The sequence below is a fragment of the Haliotis rubra genome, unplaced genomic scaffold, assembly GCF_003918875.1.
Source record: "Haliotis rubra isolate DU_JTF1 unplaced genomic scaffold, ASM391887v1 Scf39, whole genome shotgun sequence".
Taxonomy (NCBI): domain Eukaryota; kingdom Metazoa; phylum Mollusca; class Gastropoda; order Lepetellida; family Haliotidae; genus Haliotis; species Haliotis rubra.
Genome location: NW_025767068.1, coordinates 3161900 through 3188805, shown reverse-complemented (window position 1 = coordinate 3188805; position 26906 = coordinate 3161900). Strand labels below are relative to the sequence as shown.

General features: G+C 45.7%; 1 protein-coding gene across 1 annotated transcript in view; it reads right to left on the bottom strand.

The window, feature by feature from the left end:
- LOC124286685 (fibropellin-1-like) overlaps positions 1-26906 on the bottom strand; it is a 76403-nt gene that overhangs the window by 11660 nt on the left and 37837 nt on the right. The window contains exons 2-8 of the mRNA XM_046723093.1: positions 23908-24014; positions 20509-20684; positions 16192-16328; positions 9922-10069; positions 4726-4956; positions 3535-3677; positions 2378-2471 (exon numbers count right to left, since the gene is read on the bottom strand). Of these exons, the coding sequence (XP_046579049.1) occupies positions 2378-2471; positions 3535-3677; positions 4726-4956; positions 9922-10069; positions 16192-16328; positions 20509-20684; positions 23908-24014 (1036 nt within the window). The remainder of the gene's footprint in view (positions 1-2377; positions 2472-3534; positions 3678-4725; positions 4957-9921; positions 10070-16191; positions 16329-20508; positions 20685-23907; positions 24015-26906) is intronic.

Sequence of the window (26906 nt, the reverse complement as noted above, 5' to 3'; positions counted from 1 at the left end):
AGGGATGGGTTGGGGATATATACGTGGTGGAAGAGGTGGAGGGATGGGTTGGGGATATATACGTGGTGGAAGAGGTGGAGGGATGGGTTGGGGATATATTGGAAGAGGTGGAGGGATGGGTTGGGGATATATACGTGGTGGAAGAGGTGGAGGGATGGGTTGGGGATATATACGTGGTGGAAGAGGTGGAGGGATGGGTTGGGGATATATACCTGGTGGAAGAGGTGGAGGGATGGGTTGGGGATATATACCTGGTGGAAGAGGTGGAGAGGTGGTGATGGATGGGTTGGGGATATATACGTGGTGGAAGAGGTGGAGGGATGGGTTGGGGATATATACGTGGTGGAAGAGGTGGAGATGGGGATATATACGTGGTGGAAGAGGTGGGGGGATGGGTTTGGGATATACGTGGTGGAAGAGGTGGAGGGATGGGTTGGGGATATATACGTGGTGGAAGAGGTGGAGAGGATGGGTTGGGGATATATACGTGGTGGAAGAGAAGTGGAGAGGGATGGGTTGGGATATATACGTGGTGGAAGAGGTGGAGGGATGATGGGTTGGGGATATATACGTGGTGGAAGAGGAGGGATGGGTTGGGGATAATACAATTGGAAGAGGTGATAGAGTGTGGAGGGGATGGGTTGGGGATATATACGTGGTGGAAGAGGTGGAGGGATGGGTTGGGGATATATACGTGGTGGAAGAGGTGGAGGATGGGTTGGGGATATATACGTGGTGGAAGAGGTGGAGGGATGGGGTTGGGGATATATACGTGGTGGAAGAGGTGGAGAGGATGGGTTGGGGATATATACGTGGTGGAAGTGGAGGTGGAGGGGGATATACGGGTGGAGAGGATATATACGTGGTGGAAGAGGTGGAGGGATGGATGTTGGGGATATATACGTGGTGGAAGAGGTGGATGGGTTGGGGATATATACCTGGTGGAATGGTGGAGGGATGGGTTGGGGATATATATACGTGGTGGAAGAGGTGGAGAGGGATGTGGGGATATATACGTGGTGGAAGAGGTGGAGGGATGGGTTGGGGATATATACGTGGTGGAAGAGGTGGAGGGATGGGTTGGGGATATATACGTGGTGGAAGAGGTGGAGGATGGTTGGGGATATATACGTGTGTGGAAGGATGGGGGGGATATATACGTGGATGGAAGAGGTGGAGTGGGATGTGGTGGAAGAGGTGAGGGGCTATATATACGTGGTGGAAGAGGTGGAGGGATGGGTTGGGATAATGTAGTGGTGGAAGACATGGAAGAGGGATGGATGTGTGGTGGAAAGAGGGGATATATACGTGGTGGAAGAGGTGTGTGTGTGTGTGGATGAATGAGGGCTATATACGTGATGGAAGAGGTGTGTGGGGGGTGGATGGGGGTATACGTGATGGAAGAGGTGGACAGATGAGCTGATGTGCGACAATAGTTAGAAACCAGCTCCATCAACGTAGTCCATTATTAAGCTCAGAACTTTACAGTCATCCGTCGGAGCTGCAGTTCCTAAAAGTTAAAGGCAGATCTATGTGGAATGAAATCAATTTCCTTGGGATTTTTTAACAAGACATTTCTAAACGCATCTGAAATCCAATACACCCGAAGACAGACATGGCGCCCCAGGATAATTCTTAAACGTTTGTAAAATATCAAAATACTCATATTTTAGCTTATGTGAAATAGCGTGTTTAACATGACCCTGCCTCTCACTGATGGAGTAGACAGGAAAGAGTTGCACAACCCACAAGGGAGATAACCCCCACACTGTGGACGGCAGAACCTGCCCGTTCCTGACAACCGCTTGTAACCATATTTTGAAACATAATTGAATTCTATAGGCAAGAGGAAGTATAATTTAATTAATTGGTGTCATGCAATCATAAACGCTGGCTTCTGGGAAGCAGAGCGCCCTCCTATAGGGCAGAGTTCAAGCGGTTCACAGACATAATCCATCTCCCTTCTGTAAGGCGGTTTGAACGCTGGATACTACTCAAATGTAAGACACCTTTATACCTGTGTTTGTGTACATGCTAGTACTTTTGTAGCTGAGCGCTTGTTCTTGTGTGAATTTGTATTTGTGGGGTGGGGGAAGAAATGCTGGAATGTACGTGTGTGGGGGGTGGGGTGGGGTGGTGGTGGTGGTGGTGGGGTACACACCTGGAGGGAGGGGATGGAGGTTTATACATGGGGGGAGTGGGGAGAGTGAAGGTATGTGGGGATACACGTGGAGGTAGGGGTGGGGGATGCGTAAGTGCGGGCGCAGACGGAATATTTTGGATGACGTTCTAGAAGCGTGATGTCTGGTGTCATGGTGACATTGAAGATACGGGGGAGACAACCCTCTTCACGACAGGCCTTGTCACTCAAACTCACCTGTAAATCCCGGGTGGCAGTGACACTTGTAAGTGTTCCCCAGGTCCACGCATGCGCTCTGGTTAAAGCAGGGGTTCTTCCGGCACAGTTCGACCTGTAACAAGTAGCTGAAAATATACGCTGGACAGCGTCATGCAAAGGTTGACAATACGTTCTGGGAGACGTCAAGCAGATGTTGGCCAGACACGCGGACTCTAGTCGCCTGGTGGAGAAGTACACGACAGGATAAAGCGACATGGATGTGGTCGAATGTGTTGCCTGTCCAAATGACAACTCCATTAATCATCAGACCAGAATAGAAAACCATGCTATGAAATCTAATTTACCTTTGATTTAATTTAATTTTAATACCGAGATGGCCGTCTCGGATTTCCTCAAGATGTAATTACACTGCTCGCGGGTCAACAAAGCCAGGTTGATGCAGACAGCCGTTTGTGAGGAAGATGAAATAACCGTGCAACTCTGTGTACAACACAAATCAGCAGCACCAAGTATGTGTTTGCATGCGTACAAATGCACATGAATAATTTGAAAATAGCATGACCACACAGTAAAACCAACAAATGTATCCTGTTTTGACAGCGATCCAGTTTCTTTACTTATATAAAACTTATTACTCTGATATCAACATTGCCCTCGCCTAACTCATGAATAATGCAGTCAGGGTATCACTTGTTGATGTGTTTAGTTTATGCGACGTTCTACATACCAGCACAGCCACCTTCAGTACCCCCTTCAGTACCCAACCTTAGTACCCCCTTCAACTACCTGGCGTACATAAAACAAACACTCGGGATCTATGGGAGAAAATATTTGTCACTAAACAAGGAATTCTATCACTCGCCAATTTCATAGATGTGAAGACACATACATTGACCTTGGTTTCACAGAAGTGAAGTCATCTACATTGACCCTGATTTCATACATGTGAAGACATCTACATTGACCTTGGTTTCACAGAAGTGAAGTCATCTACATTGACCCTGATTTCATACATGTGAAGACATCTACATTGACCCTGGTTTCACAGAAGTGAAGTCATCTACACTGACCCTGATTTCATACATGTGAAGACATTTACATTGACCTTGGTTTCACAGAAGTGGAGACATCCACATTGACCCTGGTTTCACACATGTGAATGCACCAATACTGACCTTGGTTTCACAGATGTGACCACTATATCCGGTCGGACAGTGACATTTGTAGCTGTCGATAAGGCTTGCGCATGCGCCGTTGTGGAGGCATGGGTTGTGGAGGCACTCGTCATACTTCTTCTCACAGTCGGCGCCATGATACCCTGGGCAGGAGAGGAGGAATTACAAGCGTAAGGATTTATCAACTTTAATGACGTCATTCTTGATATATTTTCTTTGCCAATCAGCGTTAAAGTGAGCTTGAAAAAATAACTCACTGTGTTCGCTTTGTTTTGCATTGTTTTTAACAAACAACGTTTTCGTAGCGTTGTGGGTAGGTTGTAGATTGGTAACGTCATGGCACAACGTTGTGGGTAGGTTGTAGATTGGTAACGTCATGGCACAAGGTTGTCACAACGTTAGTATTACGCCATTTTAAACGTTACGTCACAACGTACTACGAATTTTTTGTTCAGCTTGGATTCACGATAAAGTTTCTCCACTATTCCGCTGCAGCTTCAGAAATCACACGACAAAAACAACATGCGACTTGACGAACATACACTGAAGTGAATTACTGCTTTGTATCTTATTGACTGGGGAAACTATTAACGTTAAATAGAACGTTTGCATCAAGTAACTTTAACCTTGTGCGAGGTAAAAATGACGTATAACAACGTCGTGCCCCAGCGTTGTGACAACGTAAACGGGTGTCTACAAAACAACGTTGTAACAACGTGAAATTGTTAGCTGGGTGTGTACTTTTTAGATTGACATCTTCCGTATATCTATGAGTTGGTGTGTCTGCCAGACTGTATTTGTTTGTCAACGTGTTGTACCTGTCTGTATGTGCATGTGTCTATCTGCTTGTCCTTATCCGTCTTTGCGTCTGTATCAGATTGTCGTCATGTCCGTATTTGTCTTCTCGCTCTTCTGTCTGTGTCTGTCCGAGTGTCTGTTTGTCATGTGCCTGCATGTCTGTATCTGTGTGCCTGCATGTCTGTATCTGTGTGCCTGCATATCGGTATATAAGTGCCTGCATGTCTGTATCTGTGTGTCTGCATGTCTGTATTTGCCCGTCTTTATGTCTGTCCGGGTGTCTGTATCTGTGTGCCTGCATGTCTGTATCTATGTGCCTGCATGTCTGTATATATGTGCCTGCATATCTGTATTTGTCCGTCTCTATGTCTGTCCGGGTGTCTGTAAGCTTACCTGGGACGCAGTAACACTCGTATCCTGCGATTCTGTCCACGCACATGCCGCCATGTTTGCAGGGGGCGTCCGCGCACTCGTTGATGTCCACCTCGCAGTGGGAGCCCGTGTAACCATGGAGACAGGTGCACGTGAAGTGCGTGGCATTCCCCATACACGTGCCATTGTTTTTGCAAAGGTCAAGGTCACAAAGATCGTCAACCCTTTCTTCACAAAGATCCCCCCGATAACCTGTCGCAACAACAACAACGCCATGAAACAGCATCTCATTTGGTACATCTGAGAAAATTCTCATGTAATCAATATTTGTTTCAAGCAGAGTCACCTGTACCCTACGATATACATAATCATATTTCAATTTAAACACAACGCCACGCCGACGCTGCTACAGAATGGACTCTGCTTTCAGTAGAGGTATCTTATGATTATTATATTTACAGGATTTGCTCGGATGTACTTGATACTTAATGCACAAGGCTGTCTCTCGTTGTCCTGGAGCCGTGATAATGACAAACCCACAGATAGTTGACACTGTGCGGACATACACGGACATGAAACACACCGATAGTTGATACTGACGTACACGGACGTGAAACACACAGATAGTTGATACTGACATACACGGACGTGAAACACACCGATAGTTGACACTGCGGACATACACGGACGTGAAACACACCGATAGTTGACACTGATATACACGGACGTGAAACACACCGATAGTTGACACTGATACATACACGGACGTGAAACACACAGATAGTTGACACTGATATACAGGGACGAACATACACTGGACGGACGTGAAACACACAGATAGTTGACACTGTGATACATACACGGACGTGAAACACACAGATAGTTGACACTGATGTGACACGACGATATACACGGACGTAGAAACACACAGATAGTTGACACTGTGGACGTGAAACACACATAGTTGACGGACGTGAAACACACAGATAGTTGACACTGATATACACGGACGTGAAACACACAGATAGTTGACACTGATATACACGGACGTGAAACACACAGATAGTTGACACTGTGATATACACGGACGTGAAACACACAGATAGTTGACACTGATAGTTGACACTGACATACACGGACGTGAAACACACAGATAGTTGACACTGATATACACGGACGTGAAACACACAGATAGTTGACACTGTGCGGACATACACGGACGTGAAACACACCGATAGTTGACACTGTGCGGACATACACGGACGTGAAACACACAGATAGTTGACACTGATATACACGGACGTGAAACACACAGATAGTTGACACTGTGAGACATACACGGACGTGAAACACACAGATAGTTGACACTGTGCGACATACACGGACGTGAAACACACAGATAGTTGACACTGTGCGGACATACACGGACGTGAAACACACAGATAGTTGACACTGTGCGGACATACACGGACGTGAAACACACAGATAGTTGACACTGATATACACGGACGTGAAACACACAGATAGTTGACACTGTGCGGACATACACGGACGTGAAACACACAGATAGTTGACACTGACATACACGGACGTGAAACACACAGATAGTTGACACTGTGAGACATACACGGACGTGAAACACACAGATAGTTGACACTGTGAGGACATACACGGACGTGAAACACACAGATAGTTGACACTGTGCGAACATACACGGACGTGAAACACACAGATAGTTGACACTGATATACACGGACGTGAAACACACAGATAGTTGACACTGACATACACGGACGTGAAACACACAGATAGTTGACACTGATATACACGGACGTGAAACACACAGATAGTTGACACTGATATATACACGGACGTGAAACACACAGATAGTTGACACTGACGTGAAACACACAGATAGTTGACACTGATATACACGGACGTGAAACACACAGATAGTTGACACTGATATACACGGACGATAGTTGAAACACACAGATAGTTGACACTGTGCGGACATACACGGACGTGAAACACACAGATAGTTGACACTGTGAGACATACACGGACGTGAAACACACAGATAGTTGACACTGTGAGGACATACACGGACGTGAAACACACAGATAGTTGACACTGTGCGGACATACACGGACGTGAAACACACAGATAGTTGACACTGATATACACGGACGTGAAACACACAGATAGTTGACACTGATATACACGGACGTGAAACACACAGATAGTTGACACTGAGAGACATACACGGACGTGAAACACACAGATAGTTGACACTGTGAGGACATACACGGACGTGAAACACACAGATAGTTGACACTGTGAGGACATACACGGACGTGAAACACACAGATAGTTGACACTGATATACACGGACGTGAAACACACAGATAGTTGACACTGATATACACGGACGTGAAACACACAGATAGTTGACACTGATATACACGGACGTGAAACACACAGATAGTTGACACTGTGCGACATACACGGACGTGAAACACACAGATAGTTGACACTGACATACACGGACGTGAAACACACAGATAGTTGACACTGATATACACGGACGTGAAACACACATAGATAGTTGACACTGTGCGGACATACACGGACGTGAAACACACAGATAGTTGACACTGTGCGGATACACGGACGTGAAACACACAGATAGTTGACACTGATATACACGGACGTGAAACACACACACAGATAGTTGACACTGACATACACGGACGTGAAACACACAGATAGTTGACACTGATATACATACACGACGTGAAACACACAGATAGTTGACACTGATATACACGGACGTGAAACACACAGATAGTTGACACTGTGAGGACATACACGGACGTGAAACACACAGATAGTTGACACTGTACACGGACGTGAAACACATACACACTGATATACGGGACGTGAAACACACAGATAGTTGACACTGATATACACGGACGTGAAACACACAGATAGTTGACACTGATATACACGGACGTGAAACACACAGATAGTTGACACTGTGAGGACATACACGGACGTGAAACACACAGATAGTTGACACTGATATACAGGACGGACGACGTGAAACACACAGATAGTTGACACTGATATACACGGACGAAACACACAGATAGTTGACACTGTGATACATACACGGACGTGAAACACACAGATAGTTGACACTGATATACACGGACGTGAAACACACAGATAGTTGACACTGTGCGACATACGGACGAAACACACATAGGACACTGTGACATACACACGTGAAACACACAGATAGTTGACACTGACATACACGGACGTGAAACACACAGATAGTTGACACTGTGCGGACATACACGGACGTGAAACACACAGATAGTTGACACTGATACACGGACGTGAAACACACAGATAGTTGACACTGATTGACACACGGACGCGATAGACATACACGGACGTGAAACACACAGATAGTTGACACTGATATACACGGACGTGAAACACACAGATAGTTGACACTGTGGACATACACGGACGTGAAACACACAGATAGTTGACACTGATATACACGGACGTGAAACACACAGATAGTTGACACTGTGCGACATACACGGACGTGAAACACACAGATAGTTGACACTGACATACACGGACGTGAAACACACCGATAGTTGACATACACTGTTGATATATACACGGACGTGAAACACACAGATAGTTGACACTGATATACAGGGACGTGAAACACACAGATAGTTGACACTGATATACACGGACGTGAAACACACAGATAGTTGACACTGATATACACGGACGTGAAACACACAGATAGTTGACACTGATATACACGGACGTGAAACACACAGATAGTTGACACTGTGAGGACATACACGGACGTGAAACACACAGATAGTTGACACTGTGCGGACATACACGGACGTGAAACACACAGATAGTTGACACTGATATACACGGACGTGAAACACACAGATAGTTGACACTGATATACACGGACGTGAAACACACAGATAGTTGACACTGTGAGACATACACGGACGTAGTTGACACTGAATACACGGACGAAACACACAGATAGTTGACACTGATATACACGGACGTGAAACACACAGATAGTTGACACTGATATACAGGGACGTGAAACACACCGATAGTTGACACTGATATACACGGACGTGAACACACAGATAGATGAGTTGACACTGATAGTTGACACTGGACGTGAAACACACAGATAGTTGACACTGATATACACGGACGTGAAACACACAGATAGTTGACACTGATATACACGGACGTGAAACACACAGATAGTTGACACTGATATACACGGACGTGAAACACACAGATAGTTGACACTGATATACACGGACGTGAAACACACAGATAGTTGACACTGATATACACGACGTGAAACACAGATAGTTGACACTGTTGACACTGACATACACGGACGTGAAACACACAGATAGTTGACACTGTGAGACATACACGGACGTGAAACACACAGATAGTTGACACTGATATACACGGACGTGAAACACACAGATAGTTGACACTGATATACACGGACGTGAAACACACAGATAGTTGACACTGACATACACGGACGTGAAACACACAGATAGTTGACACTGATATACACGGACGTGAAACACACAGATAGTTGACACTGATATACACGGACGTGAAACACACAGATAGTTGACACTGATATACACGGACGTGAAACACACAGATAGTTGACACTGATATACACGGACGTGAAACACACCGATAGTTGACACTGACATACACGGACGTGAAACACACAGATAGTTGACACTGATATACACGGACGTGAAACACACAGATAGTTGACACTGATATACACGGACGTGAAACACACAGATAGTTGACACTGTGATATACACGGACGTGAAACACACAGATAGTTGACACTGACATACACGGACGTGAAACACACAGATAGTTGACACTGTGAGGACATACACGGACGTGAAACACACAGATAGTTGACACTGATATACACGGACGTGAAACGCACAGATAGTTGACACTGATATACACGGACGTGAAACACACCGATAGTTGACACTGACATACACGGACGTGAAACACACAGATAGTTGACACTGTGAGGACATACACGGACGTGAAACACACAGATAGTTGACACTGACATACCGAGTCTGCAGCTACACTGGAAGCCCCGCCTGTCGTTGTTCTTGTGCTCACACTGACCACCGCCGTAGCAGGGATCACTCAGGCAGGAGTCGTACTCGTCGCAGTAGTCTCCCCGGAAGTTCCCGCAGCAGGAGCAGGTGAAGTTCGCCTGAAATTAAACCATTCTGGTGACGTCATCCTATTTTTGTCACTCTTGATTGTCCGCTCTGAGCAAGCTTCAGACATGTAAGGTTATATACCTACCAACACAACATAGTATAAGAGAGGGGAATCACCTGAAGCTGTTGGGGTAACTGTCACTTCATCCAGAATCTAAACATTCTTAGTATTTGACCACTACAGGAGCATCGACAAGTCACGTGATATTTGTTCTACATTAGATAAATACACCAACCTAAATGTAGGTCCCACAGATTAACTCGGACACCGTCCTCAGTCAAGGCTAGTTAAATACCTAAAGCGACAGTAAATCCAAATAGGAAAAGCTAATATTGTTACAATAGTAGGCAGATGCGAGTTAACTCTCGCAGATGAAATTTGCTTGAACTAATTGCATTGATGAGAGACTCATAGCAGCCTGTCAGGTCAACAGTTATCTGGTAAGACGGAAGACTCAGGTCTGGTACATCGTGGGGATGACGGGTGGGTGTCCAACAATGGTCTGGTAATACTACCTCTCAGTCTCACAGTTTACATAGGTCTGGTAATACTACCTCTCAGTCTCACAGCTTACAAAGGTCTGGTAATGTTACCTCTCAGTCTCACAGCTTACAAAGGTCTGGTAATACTACCTCTCAGTCTCACAGTTTACATAGGTCTGGTAATACTACCTCTCAGTCTCACAGCTTACAATGGTCTGGTAATACTACCTCTCAGTCTCACAGCTTACAAAGGTCTGGTAATACTACCTCTCAGTCTCACAGCTTACATAGGTCTGGTAATACTACCTCTCAGTCTCACAGCTTACAATGGTCTGGTAATACTATCTCTCAGTCTCACAGCTTACAATGGTCTGGTAATACTACCTCTCAGTCTCACAGCTTACAATGGTCTGGTAATACTCTCAGTCTCAGTCTCACCTCTCAGCTTACACAATGGTCTGGTAATACTACCTCTCAGTCTCACAGCTTACAATGGTCTGGTAATACTACCTCTCAGTCTCACAGCTTACAAAGGTCTGGTAATACTACCTCTCAGTCTCACAGCTTACATAGGTCTGGTAATACTACCTCTCAGTCTCACAGCTTACAATGGTCTGGTAATACTACCTCTCAGTCTCACAGCTTACAATGGTCTGGTAATACTACCTCTCAGTCTCACAGCTTACAAAGGTCTGGTAATACTATCTCTCAGTCTCACAGCTTACAATGGTCTGGTAATACTACCTCTCAGTCTCACAGCTTACAATGGTCTGGTAATACTACCTCTCAGTCTCACAGCTTACAATGGTCTGGTAATACTACCTCTCAGTCTCACAGCTTACAATGGTCTGGTAATACTACCTCTCAGTCTCACAGCTTACAATGGTCTGGTAATACTACCTCTCAGTCTCACAGCTTACAATGGTCTGGTAATACTACCTCTCAGTCTCACAGCTTACAATAGGTCTGGTAATACTACCTCTCAGTCTCACAGCTTACAAAGATCTGGTAATACTACCTCTCAGCCCCACAGCTTACATAGGTCTGGTAATACTACCACAACCCTGATTATTAGGGGTGGGTATTGCAGAGAATTTTCATATTGCGATATATTGCGATGCGAAAGCATATATTGCGATATTTATTGCAATATATTGCAAGAAGTTTTTTTGTAACAATAAACTACTTATAATCGAGTTAACGCTTTATTTATAAAGCAGGAAAGAGTTCCTTACGTGAGTGAGTGAGTTAATATTTAACGTCACATCGGCAATATCTCAGCCATAAAGTGACGAAAACAATTTATACAATAAAAAGTGAAAACATTTTGAAGATTAAAACCTGTCGACGATGGTCAGTAAAAATACTAGAAAATCACAGATATAATATAAAACTAGCGAGCAAAGCTAAAACATTCCAAGTAAAGAAGAGTACAGTCTAAAACACGTGCTATAGATCGCCAACAAGAAAGCCATCAACACAGTGGTTACTAGTTTCAACTAGTTTCTCCACTCTCAGAAAAAGCCCTGAGCTTTTAGACAGCAACTTGACCTGGTCAGGACATATCAGAGATCATTGGCCATTAATGAGTAAATATTTAAAACATTCAGATCCAAAACATAGCGAAACACTTGAACAAAAATTAGGAACACAACTTCAAAAAGAACTTACCGATCCAGTTAATGTAAAATCTTTGAAAGGCCTTTAGAAGTGGAATGCATAAGAAAAGCAAGATTTATGGATGTCAACTTCATTCGCAATATAGAAGTTGACATCCATAAATCTTGCTTTTCTCAGTTAAATGTAATTTTCACCACGATCATTCCCACCACCACAATTGCACCACTCATCAAGGTTTCCGAGTGTTACGAAGCTTTCCGAATGCTTGTGAAAATACCGGTTTTCGATCAGCGTATGGCAATACGTATCGTTTTCATGTCTGAACCGGTTAATACCCGTAAACCGGTTATATTGCGCAGCTCTACTGATTACAGAGTTCAGGTTGTCCAGACAGACATGTACACAGCCCTGATTACAGAGTGTTGGTTGTCCAGACAGACATGTACACAGCCCTGATTACAGGGTGTTGGTTGTCCAGACACACATGTACACAGCCCTGATTACAGGGTGTTGGTTGTCCAGACACACATGTACACAACCCTGATTACAGGGTGTTGGTTGTCCAGACAGACATGTACACAGCCCTGATTACAGGGTGTTGGTTGTCCAGACACACATGTACACAGCCCTGATTACAGGGTGTTGGTTGTCCAGACACACATGTACACAGCCCTGATTACAGGGTGTTGGTTGTCCAGACAGACATGTACACAGCCCTGATTACAGGGTGTTGGTTGTCCAGACAGACATGTACACAGCCCTGATTACAGAGTGTTGGTTGTCCAGACACACATGTACACAGCCCTGATTACAGGGTGTTGGTTGTCCAGACAGAACCTGATTACAGAGACATGTACACAGCCCTGATTACAGGGTGTTGGTTGTCCAGACAGACATGTACACAGCCCTGATTACAGGGTGTTGGTTGTCCAGACACACACATGTACACAGCCTGTACACAGCCCTGATTACAGGGTGTTGGTTGTCCAGACAGACATGTACACAGCCCTGATTACAGAGTACACAGTGTTGGTTGTCCAGACACACATGTACACAACCCTGATTACAGGGTGTTGGTTGTCCAGACAGACATGTACACAGCCCTGATTACAGGGTGTTGGTTGTCCAGACAGACATGTACACAGACCCTGATTACAGAGTGTTGGTTGTCCAGACAGACATGTACACAGCCCTGATTGCAGGGTGTTGGTTGTCCAGACACACATGTACACAGCCCTTATTACAGGGTGTTGGTTGTCCAATCTCGAACACATCTCTTGCCCTGCGTATGCAATCAACCGCTCACCGACCCTACCTACCCAAATCTATAAACATTGGTTACTAGGGACGTATTCTGACTAAAGTCCCCGAAAGGTGAATACATCAATGTCGGCTACCGTGCATGTATGTCAGTCTAGATCAGCGAGTATATTTCTGACTGAACCGTTACTGGAAGGTAAATGTCTACAGACTCGGGACCACAGACGGCGCTTTCCGAATATTGCCGCAACACAACATCTAATTACTAGTTGCAATTTTGTGTGAATCACTGTTGGTCTGTCTGGTCCGCGTGGGCTGACTGAATGTAATCAGAGTGCACTTGTAGGGATGGAGGGAAGACTTGTAGGTGCGTGGACGACAATTACCGAGGTCCAGACGGGGATATTGGAATCAACAGGTATCACGGGGCTGCAACTGTTTGTCGAAAAGATCATTAATTAATGTTGCATGGCTTTTGTGTGTAGACGTCACCTGCTGCATCGTAGAACCCACGACAACACAACAACCGTAATGTCAATATTACTCTCACTACGACATTGCAACTTACATCGACACACAGGCCTCATCGTCGACAACACACGAACGTGTATGGAGTCTGACTGGAGTCTGACTGGAGTCTGACTGAGTTTATTGCCGGAGACGTGTGAGGGGGTGTCTGGAGTTGTGTGTGTATTGGCTGGCCCGACTCAGTAATGACCCATTACACAACAGTGGTAAACAATCTGCTCCAGACCAGACAATCTTGTGATTTCTCTCATGTCAACAATCCGCACTGTGGGAGAACGTGGCCATAGGATGCATTACGTCGCCTCGGCCGATGAGTTAACGGATGTGTCCAGGTGTGTCCAGGTGCGTCCAGGTGTGCCCACCTCTGTGTTGCCACTGAGTCAAGACACGTCTGCATTCACCTCATGTGACCTGAGATGACTGACGTCGTACTGGTCTGTTTGGACTAGTTTCAGTATCATATAATCATCATACATCTGGCACTACATCGTCAGGTTATACACGTAGAAACATTTGACACGCCTGTTAATACGATGCATTGGTTATCTCCCTTCAATGATGAAGGATGCTTGGCACATACGGTGAACACTGAGCTCCACGGCAGATCGTCGCGGAGGTGTGATGAGCCCAGGTTGACTCGGTCGTGTACATCACAGGGTTCTGTCAGGCACCTTTGCAGACGTCAAGTAGATAAGAAGAAAATAAACTAAGAAAAACGTCACAATTTTCAAATTCCAAGAGTCAAATTCAAAATCCATGAATTGAGCATTTTAACCTTTACTGACTGATACTCGGCATTCATGCCCATGGGCAGAGACACTAGTTGCGTTTATGAGTTTGTTTGATCAGTTTTTCCAGACACAACTTTACACTGTTCATTGTTTTTCATTGTTTACAGGTGAGGAAAGCTTCCAATGAGTGTAGCAATGCGTTGTCAACATACTCGGACCTACTGACGCTTGTTAGCACATCTCCACGTGTACCTGCTTAGGTGGCGCTTCATGGCGAGGAGTCGTTATTCCGCACCTCTTTAATCTGCACCATTCGTCTTTACGAGGATGTGCGTTGTCACTTAACGGCGTACGTTGCAGCATCCCAGACACTTTAGTCAATCTCAAAGTAAATGAGTCTGGACCAAACAATTCAGCACTTGACATCATGAATAGACCCACCTAACTGAGGACGTTGTAATGCCGTCCACGAAGACAGCGATCCTGGCCACCCCGAGTGTTTGAGAGAGTGTTTGTGTGAGTGCGTGTGCGTGTGCGTGTGCGTGCGCGTGTGAGCGCTGGTATTGTCCCATTCCAATACCTGTACTATAGTGTCAGCCCACTGAGACACCATGTCTGATCGTTTATCATCGCGACCCGTCTTAGACACAGAGTACACACTCAGAACTGACATGTTGTTGCATACCACTGATGCTGAGCGTTCAGCAGGGTGTTACAGCAACTACAGACCTTGTCAGGGTACAAACCTCCAGCCAACCGCTCTCCAAGTGGACGTCCTATCCTATTCAGTCAGAGTATAGATCACAAACATCGAAGCAGTACTTTGAGAGCTAGATTATTGGGGAGCTCGACTGCTCGCCAAAACCCTTTTTCAGAATTTGTACCGCTAACATGCCGAATTTCTTTCCTGTATACAAAAGATGCGCACAAAAACATGCTGAATCGATAACACCTGTAAGCGCGCTAATTGCCGTTCTTTCCTAGAGATTTACACTTACAACTCCCATAATGAGTTTATGTACATTTATTCATCGCAGATGAGCCACCGTCGTGCCCGTTCGACTTTGACGACCTTGGCCATGACCTATCCTGCACCGAGAAGAGCCAGCAATCTGACTGGCTATGAATAAACTATGTCCCAGCAGGAATTTGAATAATATGGAAAAATCACGATTTTACACTAACCTAGCTCCCAAAATACTGCTCCAACTTTTCAGATTTATGTATCATATTGTCGGTACATCTATTGGCTTTAAATGCTCGTATGGGAGTATATGCAGTGAGCAGTGAAAACAAACTTCTTGTGTTGACCTCGTTACGCCCATTTCCTTTTCCTTTCAATTTGTTAGTATTGAGACCCGTCAGCGCGGGTATATTTTTCTATATGTCAGTTGTCTTACGGTACAAGCTCGTCTGACATTTAATTTGCAGTCAACAGAGAATATTCGCTGTCACTATTGCAGTTACTAAACAAACACACAGATAATTACCTCCCCTTTCCTTGTGGCACAGAGACCTTGACCTTCACAGGATGGGCCGTCTCCATGGCGACAATTGTTGTCCTTCACAGTCACGTTCAAACGGAGGCCGAACTCACAGCGGATGAGGGGGTCATCGTCCATGTCCACTGCAACAATATTAGGTAGCAGTCTATCGATATGGATCGTGCAGTTCCTTACGTGACACACGTCCTCTGATAGACACACTACCTCCCCGCAGCGCTTCCTCCATTAACACACTGGCACATACTTCCCTCTGATACACACACAACCTCCCATCACCGCTTCCTCCATTAACACACTGGCACATACTTCCCTCTGATACACACTCCTCCCCTCACCGCTTCCTCCATTAACAGATCGGCGCATACTTCCTCTGATACACCTCCCTCACCGCTTCCTCCATTAACACACTGGCACATACTTCCCTCTGATACACACACTACCTCCCCTCACCGCTTCCTCCATTAACAGATCGGCGCATACATCCCTCTGATACACACACTACCTCCCCTCACCGCTTCCTCCATTAACACACTGGCACATACATCCCTCTGATACACACACACCTCCCTCACCGCTTCCTCCATTAACACACCTGGCACATACATCCCTCTGATACACACACACCTCCCTCACCGCTTCCTCCATTAACAGACCGGCACATACATCCCTCTGATACACACACTACCTCTCACCGCTCTCCATTAACACACTGGCACATACATCCTCTGATACCACACACCTCCCCTCACCGCTTCCTCCATTAACACACTGGCGCATACATCCCGCTGATACACACACTACCTCCCCTCACCGCTTCCTCCATTAACACACCGGCGCATACATCCCTCTGATACACACACTACCTCCCCATCACCGCTTCATCCATTAACACACTGGCGCATACATCCCTCTGATACACACACTACCTCCCATCACCGCTTCCTCCATTAACAGACCGGCGCATACATCCCTCTGATACACACACTACCTCCCATCACCGCTTCCTCCATTAACAGACTGGCGCATACATCCCTCTGATACACACACTACCTCCTCACCGCTTCCTCCATTAACAGACCGGCGCTGATATACATCCCTCTGATAACACACACTACCTCCCATCACCGCTTCCTCCATTAACAGACCGGCGCATACATCCTCTCTGATACACACTACTCTCCCATCACCGCTTCCATTAACAGACCGGCGCATACATCCCTCTGATACACACACTACCACCTCACCGCTTCCATTAACAGACCGGCGCATACATCCCTCTGATACACACACTACCTCACCTCACCGCTTCTCCCATTAACACACTGGCGCATACATCCCTCTGATACACAACACTACACTCCACATCACCGCTTCCCTCCATTAACACACTGGCGCATACATCCTCTGATACACACTACCTACCCCATCACCGCTTCTCCATTAACAGACTGGCATACATCCCTCTGATACACACACTACCTCCCTCACACCGCTTCCTCCATTAACACACTGGCGCATACATCCTCTGATACACACACTACCACCTCACCGCTTCCTCCATTAACACACTGGCGCATACATCCTCTGATACACACACTACCTCCACATCACCGCTTCCTCCATTAACAGACTGGCGCATACATCCTTCTCTGATACACACTACCACCCTCACCGCTTCCTCCATTAACAGACCAAGCGCATACATCCCTCTGATACACACACCACCTCCCATCACCGCTTCCTCCATTAACACACTGGCACATACATCCCTCTGATACACACTACCACCTCACCGCTTCCTCCATTAACAGACCGGCGCATACATCCCTCTGATACACACACTACCTCTCACCGCTTCCTCCATTAACACACTGGCACATACATCCCTCTGATACACACACACTACCTCCCATCACCGCTTCATCCATTAACAGACCGGATACGTATACATCCCTCTGATACACACACTACCTCCCATCACCGCTTCCTCCATTAACACACTGGCGCATACATCCTCTGATACACATACTACCTCCCATCACCGCTTCCTCCATTAACAGACCGGCACATACATCCCTCAGATACACACACTACCTCCATCACCGCTTCCTCCATTAACAGGACCGGCGCATACATCCTCTGATACACACACTACCACCTCACCGCTTCCTCCATTAACACACTGGCACATACATCCCTCTGATACACACACTACCTCCTCACCGCTTCCTCCATTAACAGACCGCGCATACATCCTCTCTGATACACACACTACCTCCCTCACCGCTTCCCATTAACAGACCGGCGCATACATCCCTCTGATACACACACTACCACCTTCACCATTCCTCCATTAACAGACCGGCGCATACATCCCTCTGATACACACACTACCTCCTCATCACTTCCTCCATTAACACACTGGCACATACATCCCTCTGATACACACACTACCTCCCTCACCGCTTCCTCCATTAACACACTGGCACATACATCCCTCTGATACACACACTACCTCCACCACCGCTTCCTCCATTAATACTGGCGCATACATCCCTCTGATACACACACTACCTCCCTCACCGCTTCCTCCATTAACACACCGGCCATACATCCCGCTGATACACACACTACCACTCATCACCGCTTCCTCCATTAACAGACCGGCGCATACATCCCTCTGATACACACACTACCACTCCTCACCGCTTCCTCCATTAACAGACCGGCGCATACATCCCTCTGATACACACACTACCTCCCTCACCGCTTCCTCCATTAACACACTGGCGCATACATCCCTCTGATACACACACTACCTCCCCTCACCGCTTCCTCCATTAACAGACCGGCGCATACATCCCTCTGATACACACACTACCTCCCATCACCGCTTCCTCCATTAACAGACCGGCGCATACATCCCTCTGATACACACACTACCACCCCTCACCGCTTCCCATTATTAACAGACCGGCGCATACATCCTCTCTGATACACACACTACCTCCTCACCGCTTCCATTCCATTAACACACTGGCACATACATCCCTCTGATACACACACTACCACTCCTCACCGCTTCCTCCATTAACACACTGGCACATACATCCCTCTGATACACACACAACCTCCCCTCACCGCTTCCTCCATTAACACACTGGCACATACATCCCTCTGATACACACACTACCTCCATCTCACTTTCCTCCATTAACACACTGGCACATACATCTCTCTGATACACACACTACCACCTCACCGCTTCCTCCATTAACACACTGGCACATACATCCCTCTGATACACACACACCTCCCCTCACCGCTTCCTCCATTAACAGACTGGCGCATACATCCCTCTGATACACACACTACCTCCCCTCACCGCTTCCTCCATTAACACACTGGCGCATACATCCCTCTGATACACACACTACCTCCCATCACCGCTTCCTCCATTAACACACTGGCACATACATCCCATCACCGCTCTGATACACACACTACCTCCCCTCACCGCTTCCTCCATTAACACACTGGCACATACATCCCTCTGATACACACACTACCACCCCTCACCGCTTCCTCCATTAACACACTGGCGCATACATCCCTCTGATACACACACTACCTCCCATCACCGCTTCCTCCATTAACACACTGGCGCATACATCCCTCTGATACACACACTACCTCCCATCACCGCTTCCTCCATTAACACACTGGCCGTACATCCCACCATTGACTCGTTGAATAGAGTTATCAGCTACCTTGACATGTATCGTTATGACGTCACTGGTGAATCTCTGTATGTTACCAACACAGTTACATGTCAGAGATATCGTGGTTTTCACACTCCCCACTGAGATGAACATGGAAGTTTCAGCTACATCAATCACCTGGTAGGTAACAACAACTGTAAACGCTGTGTTCAACGCTACTGCTACTACCACTGTTACTGCCACCACTGCTACCACTACTACCACAACTGCTAAAACAACTACCGCAGCTGTTGTTGCTGCTACAGCTACTACTACTGCTGTTACTGCAACTGCTGCTACCACTACTGTCGCTTCAGTTTGAGTATGTGAAGATGACATATCGAGGATCTGAGGGGGCAGGTGTTATTACATCATGGCTGAAGGAAGTTAAGGATCTGTTTCATCTGTTGGCAACTCAGACAGTCCCAAATATCGCTGTGTTCTAAAACACTACTCATTCATCCTAGATGTCCACATATCTGTACAGTTTGTGGATAGGTATTTCTTTGAAATCACTGGGGGCAGTGTTGGGCGGTCTTACCGATGAAATAATGAACTCCTACAGGAAGCAACTCTGCTGGAATTGCAAATGTCTGATTGCTCTCCTCTTGCAGAACGGGCAGCCCATGGCTTTTGTTGCACGTGCGGAACCCAGCCTCGTCGACTTTGAACGGCAGAATCGGGAAATTGAGGCCGTCATACTGACTCGGGGCAAATCTGGAAACAATGGAAATTGTGTTATACATAATGGATGTTCTTGAGATAGTTTTGTAGGAATTATATACGATAACAAGGGGTGGTTATGTGGAGGGTAATGGTGGGTAGTCGGGATGTGTCTCCAGGGAACACAGGAAGCGGTCCCTCACAGACACCAAGTGGCGATTACTTAATGTTCTATATTTATCTAGATGACTCCCTTCCGGGTTATGATTCTTTGCAAACAGGAAAAGTCATTTAATTCCTTTCTGATCTTGCATCCGCCATATATTCCATTCGGCCGTCCGTCTGGACGCGTGACTTCCCCGACAGTTTGAGCCTCAGACACTGCGCGTGCACACACCGGAGTGTTCACGTTCTGGCTCCTCCCCCGGGAAAGTCCAACAGCTGTTTTATGCAAGTTATCTCTGGATCATCTGCCTGGACGTCCTCCAAAATCTGTTTCCAACGTGGATAAGGGTGTCTGAGATGTCCAGTTTGTAATAGTGGGCATGACCAAAGTTACGGATCACTCACTTTATTTCACATGACTCGACTGAATCTGCCAGAGGGTATTGCAAAATCCAGTCTTCAATTCTAACATTGGTGGCTGTTCTTAACGCCGTTTGAGTTGTATATGTTGTCCACTTGTCCCATCATCATCTCAGCGTTGTCGCAGGTCGCAGTTCAAGGTCAGTAGGTCGCAGTTCAAGGCCGCAGGTCGGAGTTTTAGGTCAGTAGGTAGCAGTGTTTCCCTGAGTCGTTAATAGAAACACAACATCGCATGAAGATGGAATGAAACTGTCTCTGTGACATGTCTGTGTGGCCGTCCGTCAGTAACACTGTATTTTAATTGTCCGTCGATCGGATGATGTACGTAGCTATCTTCCAGCCAAGCGGTCACACGGTATAGAAGACGTCCTCCCTCTTCACCAGTGGTGCTCCACAGCTTCTCCAACTCTCACTCTAATCCCACTGACAGCTCCTCTATAACCTGACATTAATTACAATCTAAACAGGCAATCACTTCCAGCAGTGGCAAACACGTGATGGACAATATTTGTTTAACCTGACGCTAATGGCGAGTTACAAGCAGGAAGTGCGGCACACTGAACACACAGGGACATACTGACGTCCTCTGTAATGACGGAGTTGCGCAAACGACACACTTCTTTTTGCGTTCGGGACAGAAAGAAATCTGCAGTGGTGATGTCATTCAATTATAAACAGACACATATAGTTAAGAGGGAGGAGGGAAGTGAGATAATTGATGCCATGTTTGACAGCTTTGCTCCTTCTCTATTCACAAGGTCAGGATTAGAATAAAGAAAAGCGTAACCATTTATTCCTCATGGCTACAAGCAGTACGTGTGTCCTGGTTGTATTCAAGCGCTTGTCAGAGACGTCTTGAAATATAATTCCTTTTTTTTCAAAATCGAAAATACTTCTGTCATGTCCCCCACCGTAGTTCGATACAAGGCACTGCCTAAATGGCGAAGTAAAAACACATTTTTCTGAACAGATCGATTCCACCCACAGGCAATATTTAGTTTGTAAATCAAATAAAATCTAAACTCTCTGGTACCGCACAGAGCACATCATAATAGTGAATTGCTGAACCCAATAAATACATGCATTATTATTATATTTATTATTCATATTTTTATTATGAGAAAGCAGCCTCAAGGGACGGTCGCAAGGTGTATTGGAATGACTTGCGCCGATGTAAAATGAGGCTCGTCTGTGCAATACCCAGGGTGTACTGGCAACACTGCCTGGGGTGTACGTTCACCAATACCCCTAGTGTATTCACGACAAGGGTGTATACAAGGGTGTATAGACGATAATGCTTTGAGGGTATTCACAATCAGATAAACAGAAGGTACTCGACTGTGCTCGACTGTATAAACTGTTGCAATGTCTGAGCATAATTCCCCCAATAAGCCCTACATCTGAGAACGTGTCTCGACAGTGGACAACCAAACTGTTATATAACTGTCCTCAGTCCTCCCCCTGTGTGCTGGGAGACAGTCGGGTAGTCGTTCTGGCTCGCTATGACGTCACATGCTATGAAGCCCTGAAATAAAGTAGCTTATAATGCTTCTGAGACAACTGACCCCGCCTGGAAAGTCAGATGCAAAAAGATACATCGAGGTTGATCTAACAGAAAATGGTCAGAATTGCTGTTAATATAAGGTATCCATTTCACCAAGTCAAATCGCACGTTTTTACCGATGACAAAACTACTGTGACTGCCGCGAGTGACAAGCCTGAAAGTTATCTGCGACCCACGCCCATAATTTTATCATCGTTTTTCAACAGATCAGACTGCATCAGGCGCTCCGATTAATTCCGCAGTGTGAAGGCCGTGTCACTCAGTGCCCGACAAAACCCCTTGAAATGTAGCCTTACACCAAACAAAGCTGGTTGTCCAGGAGAAACACAACTTAAACGTGGTCTATTTTGCGCACGTAATAGTGAGTGAGTGAGTTTAGTTTTACGCTGCACTCAGCAATATTACAGCTATATGGCGGCTGTCTGTAAATAATCGAGTCCCGACCAGACAATCCTGTGATCAACAGCATGAGCATCGACCTGCGCAATTGGGAACCGATGACGTGTGTTAACCAGTCAGCGAGCCTGACCACTAGCGCACGTTATACGACATAGAAGTTCAGAACAACGAGTAGAACGCCAAACAGGTGTAATATCATCATCAGTGTTGTATTATTAATTCTGAAGTATCAATGTCAACAATTAAAGGTTAAATTTCTGTCGCATATCGGAATACATACTTATCATCTCTTTGTTGATTGCAATCATCATTTTAATGCGTTTTGTTCGTGATTCAATTAATAAATGGACACAAATAACATTAGCAATCATGTCACTTGGAGCATCGTAACCCGAGAACCGTATTCGGGGGTTTGGTAGGTGTCAATTGGAGCATCGTAACAAGAGCATTGTATCCGGGGATCAAGTAGGTGTCACTTGGAGCATCGTAACCCGAGAACCGTATCCGGGGGTTTGGTAGGTGTCAGTTGGAGCATCGTAACCCGAGAACCGTATCCGGGGATCTAGTAGGTGTCACTTGGAGCATCGTAACCCGAGAACCGTATCCAGGGATCTAGTAAGTGTCACTTGGAGCAACATATCAGGGGATCTGATAGGTATACTGTAGGTCAGCTCCCCACTGTATCTCCACTGTGACAGAGATAATGGTGTATGTTTAGACGTGACTTACTGTAGGTTAACTCCCCGCTGTATCTCCACGGGGGAAAGCTGAGGTTCAATGAAGTCGTTGGGTCGATCTGTGTAGCCAAAACAGGACTGGACGGTGTGGCACGTCAGCTGCAACAGAAATATAGGACTCTTACACCAGTACAGGACTCTAACATCAGTACAGACTCTTACATCAGTACAGGACTCTTACATTAGTACAGGACTCTTACATTAGTACAGGACTCTTACATCAGTACAGGACTCTTACATCAGTACAGGACTCTTACATCAGTACAGGACTCTTACATCAGTACAGGACTCTTACAGGACTCTCTTACATCAGTACAGGACTCTTACAGCAGTACAGGACTCTTACATCAGTACAGGACTCTTACATCAGTACAGGACTCTTACACCAGTACAGGACTCTTACAGCAGTACAGGACTCTTACAGCAGTACAGGACTCTTACAGCAGTACAGGACTCTTACATCAGTACAGGACTCTTACAGCACAGTACAGGACTCTTACACAGTACAGTACAGGACTCTTACATCAGTACAGGACTCTTACAGCAGTACAGGACTCTTACAGCAGTACAGGACTCTTACATCAGTACAGGACTCTTACATCAGTACAGGACTCTTACATCAGTACAGGACTCTTACATCAGTACAGGACTCTTACATTAGTACAGGACTCTTACAGCAGTACAGGACTCTTACAGCAGTACAGGACTCTTACAGCAGTACAGGACTCTTACATCAGTACAGGACTCTTACAGCAGTACAGGACTCTTACATCAGTACAGGACTCTTACACCAGTACAGGACTCTTACATCAGTACAGGACTCTTACAGCAGTACAGGACTCTTACATTAGTACAGGACTCTTACAGCAGTACAGCACTCTTACATCAGTACAGCACTCTTACACCAGTACAGGACTCTTACATCAGTACAGGACTCTTACACCAGTACAGGACTCTTACATTAGTACAGGACTCTTACATTAGTATAGGACTCTTACATCAGAACAGGACTCTTACATTAGTACAGGACTCTAACATCAGTACAGGACTCTTACATCAGTACAGGACTCTTACATCAGTACAGGACTCTTACAGCAGTACAGGACTCTTACATCAGTACAGGACTCTTACATCAGTACAGGACTCTTACAGCAGTACAGGACTCTTACATCAGTACAGGACTCTTACATTAGTACAGGACTCTTACATCAGTACAGGACTCTTACATCAGTACAGGACTCTTACATCAGTACAGGACTCTTACATCAGTACAGGACTCTTACATTAGTACAGGACTCTTACATTAGTACAGGACTCTTACATCAGAACAGGGCTCTTACATTAGTACAGGACTCTTACATCAGTACAGGACTCTTACATCAGTACAGGACTCTTACATTAGTATAGGACTCTTACATTAGTAAAGGACTCTTACACCAGTACAGGACTCTTACATCAGTACAGGACTCTTACACCAGTACAGGACTCTTACATCAGTACAGGACTCTTACAGCAGTACAGGACTCTTACATCAGTACAGGACTCTTACAGCAGTACAGGACTCTTACAGCAGTACAGGACTCTTACAGCAGTACAGGACTCTTACAGCAGTACAGGACTCTTACAGCAGTACAGGACTCTTACAGCAGTACAGGACTCTTACATTAGTACAGGACTCTTACATCAGTACAGCACTCTTACATCAGTACAGGACTCTTACATCAGTACAGGACTCTTACATCAGTACAGGACTCTTACACCAGTACAGGACTCTTACATTAGTATAGGACTCTTACACCAGTACAGGACTCTTACATCAGTACAGGACTCTTACATCAGTACAGGACTCTTACATCAGTACAGGACTCTTACATCAGTACAGGACTCTTACATCAGTACAGGACTCTTACATCAGTACAGGACTCTTACATCAGTACAGGACTCTTACATTAGTACAGGACTCTTACATCAGTACAGGACTCTTCAGTACAGGACTCACAGCAGTACAGGACTCTTACAGCAGTACAGGACTCTTACACCAGTACAGGACTCTTACACCAGTACAGGACTCTTACATCAGTACAGGACTCTTACAGCAGTACAGGACTCTTACATCAGTACAGGACTCTTACATCAGTACAGGACTCTTACACCAGTACAGGACTCTTACAGCAGTACAGGACTCTTACATCAGTACAGGACTCTTACATCAGTACAGGACTCTTACATCAGTACAGGACTCTTACAGCAGTACAGGACTCTTACATCAGTACAGGACTCTTACATCAGTACAGGACTCTTACATCAGTACAGGACTCAGCAGTACAGGACTCTTACATCAGTACAGGACTCTTACATCAGTACAGGACTCTTACATCAGTACAGGACTCTTACATCAGTACAGGACTCTTACATCAGTACAGGACTCTTACATCAGTACAGGACTCTTACAGCAGTACAGGACTCTTACAGCAGTACAGGACTCTTACATCAGTACAGGACTCTTACATCAGTACAGGACTCTTACATCAGTACAGGACTCTTACATTAGTACAGGACTCTTACATCAGTACAGGACTCTTACATCAGTACAGGACTCTTACATCAGTACAGGACTCTTACAGCAGTACAGGACTCTTACAGCAGTACAGGACTCTTACATTAGTACAGGACTCTTACATCAGTACAGGACTCTTACATCAGTACAGGACTCTTACAGCAGTACAGGACTCTTACATCAGTACAGGACTCTTACACCAGTACAGGACTCTTACATCAGTACAGGACTCTTACATCAGTACAGGACTCTTACAGCAGTACAGGACTCTTACATCAGTACAGGACTCTTACATCAGTACAGGACTCTTACACCAGTACAGGACTCTTACAGCAGTACAGGACTCTTACATCAGTACAGGACTCTTACATCAGTACAGGACTCTTACACCAGTACAGGACTCTTACAGCAGTACAGGACTCTTACACCAGTAC